Source organism: Aegilops tauschii, chromosome 3 (genome assembly GCF_002575655.3).
Source record: "Aegilops tauschii subsp. strangulata cultivar AL8/78 chromosome 3, Aet v6.0, whole genome shotgun sequence".
Taxonomy (NCBI): Eukaryota; Viridiplantae; Streptophyta; class Magnoliopsida; order Poales; family Poaceae; genus Aegilops; species Aegilops tauschii.
Genome location: NC_053037.3, coordinates 454,549,093 through 454,557,379, shown reverse-complemented (window position 1 = coordinate 454,557,379; position 8,287 = coordinate 454,549,093). Strand labels below are relative to the sequence as shown.

Sequence of the window (8,287 nt, the reverse complement as noted above, 5' to 3'; positions counted from 1 at the left end):
TCAACCAACAATGAAGGAGGAGGAAGTGCTTCTTCTCCACCCTCAAGTACAATGTGCATGCATGGGAGGGTAGCAAAAGAGGACATGGTCAATAAGTTGCATATTCGGCCAAATGACCAACACAAAGAGCATATCCGGCCAAATGACCAACACATAGAACAACTTATTTGCTTGGTGATTTGTGCACCACTTGGCCACCGATTTAAGAGTGTTTTGTAATGGCCGCAATACTTGCTGATGGATGATTAGGGCTCCTAAACTTGATTATAACATAACACCAAGCGTTGCTTCCTTGTTAAGTTCACTGACTTCGGATCAAGGTAGGCAGATGGTAGGAGCTAGGGCCCTACCGGATCTAGGGCGTAGGTTGTAGGGGAAGGAGGGGGAAGGACGAGGGCTGGTGCGCGGCGGCCGGCGCCGTGGCGGCGTCCTTGCGACGGAGCAGCGGCGGCGAAGGCAGGAGGCTGCTAGGGTTTAGGTCTCCCGGCTCCCTAAGGGAAGCCGAGCAAATTATGATTGTTTCTTGCTTGATTAGATTGATACATCTCCTCTCCTTATATAGAGAGGTTTACTTGACTCCTAAGCAAACGATCCTAATATGATAAGATAATTGGGCTAAGCCCCTAATTAAGATACTTGGGCCATAACCCACTGGGCTAAGCCCCTATGCCGGTCATAACACTCCTTCCCGCCTGCACAAACAGCTCGTCCGCGAGCTGTAAGATGGGAAAGCGCTTGCTGAACTCCTCGAGGTGATCAACCAGCGTCAAACACCTGCGCGACAGCTGGGGCGGCAAGGTCGGCGGCGACGGCGTCCTCCGGAATGTAGTCTGCAACCTCCAGGTAGAAGAGTCGCGGGCAGGCGTGGCCGTGCGTGTAGGGCTCGTCGCAGTTGAAGCACAACCCTTGGCGGCGACTCTCGAGTAGCTCAGCCAAGGTAAGCCGGCGGAACGGGCGTGCCGCGGTCGCGGCGAGGGGTGCCGCGGAAGCCTGAACAGGCCGACCCAGAGCGGGATCTGGCCAGGGTAGCGACCCAGTGGCCCGGGACGGTGACTCCTGCTGGACGGCCACCGCGCGGCGCTCGAACGCGCGGGCGTAGTACATGGCCGTCTGGATATCCCGGGGTCCCTGAAGCTCCACGTCCACGCGGATGTGATCCGGAAGTCCACCGACAAAGAGGTCGGCCCGCTGCTGCGCCGTCACGCCCGACGCGTGGCATGCCAGGGCCTGGAAACGGTAGGCGAAGTTCTGAACCGTGGAGGTGAAGGGAAGGCGGCCTAGCTCCGCCAGGCGGCTCCCGCGGATCGGGGGCCCAAAACGAAGGAGGCAGAGCTCGCGGAAGCGCTCCCAAGGGGGCATGCCGCCCTCGTCCTGCTCGAGGGCGTAGTACCAGGTCTAGGCTGCACCGCGGAGGTGGTAGGATGCCAGCCAAGTGCGCTCCGACGCGAGCGTGCGCTGTCCACGGAAAAATTGCTCACACCGCTTGAGCCAGTTAAGCGGGTCCTCCGTGCCGTCATAAGTGGCGAAGTCGATCTTGGCGAACCGTGGCGGCGTCTGGGTCGGCGCGCCATGGCCGACCGGCTCGACGGTGCGGAGCAGTGATGATGACGGCGCCTGGTCAACGGTGGGGAGACCGTCATAGGCCCCCGCAGAGCCGGACGAGGCCCCAGACTGCAGCGTGGGTACCGGTGGGTCCCCGGCCTCCGTGTAAACTGGCGGTGGCGATGTCCCGGTTAGCCAGGCCGGGATCTGGGACGGTGACGGTGAAAATCGGACCTGCTGGATCGGGAGGCCTCCCGGTGTGGACTGGCCCAGTCCGGAGCTGGGCGGCAGCGGTGGGAGCTGGACCGGCGCGGTTGGCGCGGTTGGGACCGGCGCGGGCCAGTGCGGCCACTGCGGCGCTGGGGCGGGCGCGGATGGCGCCGCGAGAACCGGCGCGGGCCACTGCGGCCAGGACGACACTGGGGCGGGCGGCGGCTGGAACGACGGATGGGGCCCGGCGATCGCCGCGGGTACCGAGTATCAGGGCAGGTGCAACAGCGGCGGAGGCGGCCCGCTGGGGTGCCCCGCCTGGAACGGCGGCAGCGGTGGTCCGCCCATTGCAGGCGCGCCTTGGGACGGCCACGGCAGCGCGGGGTGGCCGTAGGCGGCGGTAGTCGCAGCCGGCCCGACCAGGTACAGATGGATGCCCTGGACGGCCGTCACGAGATCCCGCAAAATGCTGGTGACTTCTTCCGGCGTGAAAACAGCGGTTGTCGGCGCAGCGGAGGTGACCGGGGCCGGCGGCGTGGGGGAACCGGCGGCGGTGACGGTGACCGGGGCCGACGGCGGTGGGGAACCGGCGGTGGTCAGCGGTGCGGTGGTGGTGATTGGCAGCGGCGGCGTTGGCGTTGACGAAGACATGATCGAGCCCGAGTCTTTGGATACCAAATTGGTAGGAGCTAAGGCCCTACCGGATCTAGGGCGTAGGTTGTAGGGGAAGGAGGGGAAGGACGAGGGCTGGTGCGCGGCGGCCGGCGCCGTGGCGCCGTCCTTGCGACGGAGTAGCGACGACGAAGGCAGGAGGCGGCTAGGGTTTAGGTCTCCCGGCTCCCTAAGGGAAGCCGAGCAAATTATGATTGCTTCTTGCTTGATTAGATTGATACATCTCCTCTCCTTATATAGAGAGGTTTACTTGACTCCTAAGCAAACGATACTAATATGATAAGATAATTGGGCTAAGCCCCTAATTAAGATACTTGGACCATAACCCACTGGGCTAAGCCCCTATGCCGGTCATAACAGGAGATTTGATAACGAATCCTTACTGGAGGAAAGCATCCACTTGATCATACTCTTCATCCACGTTTTAAATTGTATAATTCCTTGTGTGCTAAAAATGTTTTCACTCTAAAAAAATGCGATTTTGACTTGTTTTTGCTGCCAAGCTAACTCTTAAGACTTGAGAGAAGAACTTGATATCTTTGTTAGTAGATTCTATATGGTTAGGCAACGCGGTTAGGTGCAACCTTTTAAATATTCTATATCATCTTGTTAAGGTTGCAGGAAACATGAAGACAATAATACTATATCTGCCCGGACCGGTATGACTTTTTTTATTTACGTCAAGTTCCTCTTCATTCATTTTTATCTTTCATTTTCTCGAGGTTGGGAAGGATCTAAGCTTTGGGGATTTGATGGCTCCATTTTATAGAGTTTTTCAAAAAATTTCTTATAGTTTCTCAACGTTTTGCCAGTTTTCACTCTCTAATAATTATTTATTTATCAAAAATGGAGAAACCGAGGAAAAGTACTGCCATTGTATCCCTGTCTAGCAAATGTTGTATGGTCCATATTTATGCCTATATGCACAGGTTTATCGGGCCATACCCGGGCAACCGACTTCAACAAGCGTGCCACCCTGGTTTCTCCAAGATGAGCAGTAGGCTTAGCAAACTCGGAGGAGTCCAGATCGTGGATCATCAAGAGTACCTCGAAGGAAGGCCAAGCCAACCTAACTAGGCCCCATCTCAATGGGTACGTGGTGCCATGAGGAGGGGACACACAAGATCTACCGAATACATAGATTATACACCTTAGCCAATTCGATCTCGACATCTCGTATGGATTGCCCATATATAGCTTGACCAACTCTAATAGACCCTAGTTGTAACCTCTATTTGTTCCTTGTCTCAAACTAATCTCATATAAGTAGTAGGGATATTATCCCCATCATGGAGCCCGAACCTTGGGTCACCTTGTACCCTGTGTTCATCTGACGAAATGTGGCAACACCCCACTACTAAACAAAATCCGTGTGCAACTACCGTACTGTTGTTAGGTACTCGACGAAATACCCTCAACAATGGCTCCACAAAGATGTGCAGAACGGTGTGACATCCGGGAGCGGTGGCACGACGAGGTGGCTTGTGGTGGGAGGTAGGAGTTGGGCGTGAAACATCCCTGGTGCCAAAAAATGGAGGGATACAGGGCTAGTTCGGTTTGTGTCCATACCGCAACATTCCTGGCCTGGCATGTGCCTGATAACTGTTTGTTAGATTGTCTGGCCTGGCCCTCCCTAGCAACTTGATTAGCCTAGCTCAATCAAATAAAATTATAAAGTACTTAGCGCCAGGTAGCGTGTTCAGTCGCGTCCAGGTGTCCATTTTCTACGCCTGGCAGCAGCCTAGGGCCTAATCGGCAGACAAAACTAGGGCATAGCTCAATCGAGAAAACACTCCAAGCGCAGGCTAGCCCGGCCAAGCACAAATCAACGCAAATTCAGGCCCATGCCAGGCGCTAGTTTTCCCCAGGTACGAAGAGCCCAGGTCACCAACCAAACTACTCTTTGCTCAAAAAAAGAACCAACCAAACTACTAGTCCATAGTGCCCTCTATACCCCCTTCTTACCTACTGTCTCTGTGTGTGTGTGTGTGTGTGTGTGGGGGGGGGGGGGGGGGGGGGGGGGGGGTTAGAGGAACCTGTAAAGATTCTAGGGATATGAATGCTTTATGGGAATATGTTAGTCTGTTTTGTCTATTTTTTACGATTTTAGAGGGTGGGAGGATTTTAAAGAATCTATTAGAGTTGTTCTTATCTCGAAAAAATAAGAGTCTGCATAAGACATACATACATACATATGTATATACATCTGATCTCAGAGATTTGTTCATCTTGATTTGACTCCTTTCATCTGCCTTCTGCGCCAATACTGTCTATATATGTGTCTGTATAATTAGCTAGCTCACTTCCACGCGAATTCGCACCTCGTGCTTCCCAACCTGCACGCTGTCCAGCCCATTACCTGCCGCGCTCCCGTTTCCGTTCGCCGCCTCTCTGCTTTGCTTGCGCTGCTCTTGTGTTTCCTTCCCTTTCCCCCAGAGGAATGCATACAGCCCGATGATGATCAGCAGCGCTCCCAGCAAGCTGGAAGCACAAGCAGGTTATCACTGTTAGCAGCTTGCCGGATTCGCTACAGTAAATGCATTGCATACAACCATCCCATGTCTGAAGATGCACATGACAGAAATCCATTCTCACCTCCCCACAGAGACATCTGTGCCAAGCAGCACCGAATCGAGGACCGTGGTGATTATCAGTGACAGCGAGTTGAACATGGAAGGATATATTGGCCCGCGACGAGACACGGCCCACGAGATCAAGCAAAAGGTGATGCCAGTGTTGAACACCCCCTGAATAACGCATGTTTAAAGTAGTCAGACCGTGCAAGCTGTAGCATATCCATGGAAGAGGCTTGATGAGCTCAAGGATGGTCACATCAAATTGCTACTGGCCACTTAATTACCGAGTAAACGACGGTGAGCAGCTGCAGATTCCAATTGAGCGCCCATGCCATTGGACGCCTGTCGAGCATGACCCCGATCACCACCGCTTGCACGGTCCCCGACACACACGCCAGCATTGTCGAGAAGTACTTGGACGGAAACTCCTTGGACACTCGAACCTGCGCAATTTAGTTCATTTGAATTGGAAATTTAACGAAACTCTTGGGAAGGTACAATTAATTGTATCATCACAATTCACAAGTGTATTATTGCTGCGACATGAATGAAGAATCTGTATGATACTATGCTAGTTGAACCTGTATGATGAACCAGAAGGCGTAGCTGAGGCAGCTGCCGGCTAAGAACAGTGTGCCGATGAGCATGTTGTGGTGGTCAGGGACAGAGGATGCCGCACCAACCGACTGCAGCTGCGGTTTCAGCAGGTGGGTAGGCCAGAGATGCAGCAGCTTGCCTTTGTACATGCTGATCACCATGGTCCCCCCCACGCAAATCGCCGCACCGATGACCTTCATCTTGCCTGGGCATGTGGCAATCTTCAGCCGCTCTACTCTGAATAAGTTTGTAGACCAGCATTTTCAGACTGTCAGATCAATGAAGCCAGATCCATTCCCAACATTACATGGCCTAATGGTCATACAGGTCAGTAGTCAGCACATGTGTCTATGCAATAAAGTTAGGTTCATGATGGCCTTATTTGTGCACCTGTGATGTAAATAACTACTCCATCCGTTTTGAAATAGAGTTAGGCAATGCAGATTAATAGACAATGTATGTAACTTACCGGAGTATTATAGCAATGATAAAGGTGACAACGGGGATCACATTAAGGAAATTGACAGTGTAGGCCGCATTGGTGGCGCGCAGGCCGTAGTAGTGCAGTCCCATTGCTAGCACAATTCTGATGTCAAATTGCCAAACGAAATTAGAATGCTGGACGTACGATATATATACAGGGTTGTTCAAAGTAAGGGACAAGTACTGACCCAAACAAAGCGTTGATGGAGATCCAGCCCCATACCTTCAAGTTCACCTTTTTCATCATCTCCCTGCATTCATCAGTCATGGTAAGTGTAAAATTCCTGGAGAAAATTCCGTATGTCAAAACAACTTGAATATAACGAAGATACGGTTTAAGAAATTTGTATGTTCGGTTCGAGCATGTTTCATTTCAAGTGTAACTTTTAAGAAATTGTGCTGTGATACGAGATTACTTTGTTATATTCCTGAAGAAAATTTGACCTGCCGATCGTCACAAAGGAAGCACCAATGAAGTGGAATGTGACTGATGCCCAACAAGAAAGTTCGACCTGATGCATACTATTTCCTGTATGGGTGATAGATCAGCAGCAACGTTTTACGGTTATACATCAACAACAAGGCCGATTGATGTATCTAACTTACATATATAGAACGGAAAGGAAAGCACCTATTTTCATGTTTGTCCACCTCATGTCTTACTAAACCGAGACGATGCTGAAATTGCGTGATACTAGCTGTGCACGTACTTAACAAACTTGCTCAATTTTTTTTTCGAAACACATGGAAATGTCATGATTCAATGTTGAAATGTCTCCATCATTCTTCTAACACTTAACACACATGGATATACGATTTCTTTCTATTTCTCGTGAGTTTTCTTTCCTCGAAATGTAAGACAAGAGTTCTGATAAGTACAAAGTTTTGGTGCTTCTTTTCACAATCAAACTTTCTACTTGACCATCAGTATATTTAGAACTGCCTATGTGGGTGAAATGAAGCCCGTAGAACCAACTTTGTTGTTGTTTAAAACTAGAAACCACAGTATACTTGCATTAGCATATATAATATAAAGTTAGTAAAATAAATTTCACTGTTTGTTCATAGCATGTGGGAAAACAATGGCGGTGCAGTTTTCTGTTTATTTTGAGATTTATTAAATCATTTCTAATACTATAATCTAGTGTAGTGTTCTGCTACGACTAGTCAACAAAATTTTAAATATTAGTATGTATACTTCTTAGTCGACTGTGTTAACGAATCTCTTAGTCGATGGACGGTGATATAAAAAAATCTAGGACTTCACACAAGGGACAAAGATAGAATAAAAGACAAATACTTCAGTGAACATGAACAAAACTAAAAAACTGCTAAGAGGTTGCAGCACTTTGTTTGCTAAAAACTGAACACAGTTTTGGATCCGAACACCATCAAGCTTTGTGCTATGTAAGCAACTTGAGTCAACTCAAATTTATGTAATTGTCAGGCTATTTCTCGGTCAAACAAAACAGAGTGGGATACTATCCTACAGTCTATAAGACATGAAGAAAAGAAGAGACGCTCTCTGAAAAAAAAAACAGAACAAATACCTAGCTAAGGAAGCGACAGGGCCAGAGTATGTACCTCTCAAAGTAGAAGGCGAAGGGTGCAACGGTGATGGCACCGATGAGGTTGCGGTAGGCGAGGAGGACAAAAGGCGCCATACCGACGTTGAAGGCAAGCTTGGACAGGATGAGGGCTCCCATGGTGAAGGCCTGCACCAGCACCATGCTCACCGGGAGCAACAGCCCCTCCGCCAGCAGCACCTTCTTCTTCTTGTCCACAGCGGCGACATCCATGTTGATTGATGTTCCCCTGCAGCTTGATCAATCGTACTGAGGTTGAAGATGCTTTCACAGCAGAAAGTGAGCAAACTGATCTATGTAGAGTAAATGCACTAAGCAATACCAGCTACAGCTATCCAAATGGGGATGCATATATACATGAAAAACTGGGCTATATATATACTTAAGGCTCTTGCTTTCTGCCACATGTTTGGCGCCAAATCTCAATGCAAGAAACCCAGAAGTTGGAAAGAAACAAAAGCTAGCTATGTTGGCTTGACGTGGGACAGATGCCTGCGATGGCCTCGGGCTGCGACCACTGCAGCGCACATCCACACCAGTGCGTCCTTGTATAATATGCATGCCGTGTGTGCAATTAGTCTTCTTGACTGAACGAGACTAACTTAACCGCGTCTTGACGGT

At 50.1% G+C, this 8,287-nt stretch overlaps 1 protein-coding gene across 1 annotated transcript; it reads right to left on the bottom strand.

The window, feature by feature from the left end:
- Window positions 1–4,565: 4,565 nt before the first annotated feature.
- On the bottom strand, window positions 4,566–8,020 carry LOC109766758 (WAT1-related protein At1g09380). Its single transcript, XM_020325543.3, has 7 exons — window positions 7,665–8,020; window positions 6,269–6,331; window positions 6,067–6,183; window positions 5,582–5,834; window positions 5,285–5,443; window positions 5,020–5,171; window positions 4,566–4,905 (listed from the first exon to the last, which is right to left on the bottom strand). The coding sequence occupies exons 1-7, from the start codon at window positions 7,877–7,879 to the stop codon at window positions 4,719–4,721; spliced, it is 1,146 nt and encodes a 381-aa protein (XP_020181132.1). The 5' UTR covers window positions 7,880–8,020; the 3' UTR covers window positions 4,566–4,718.
- Between the last annotated feature and the right edge of the window lie 267 nt (window positions 8,021–8,287).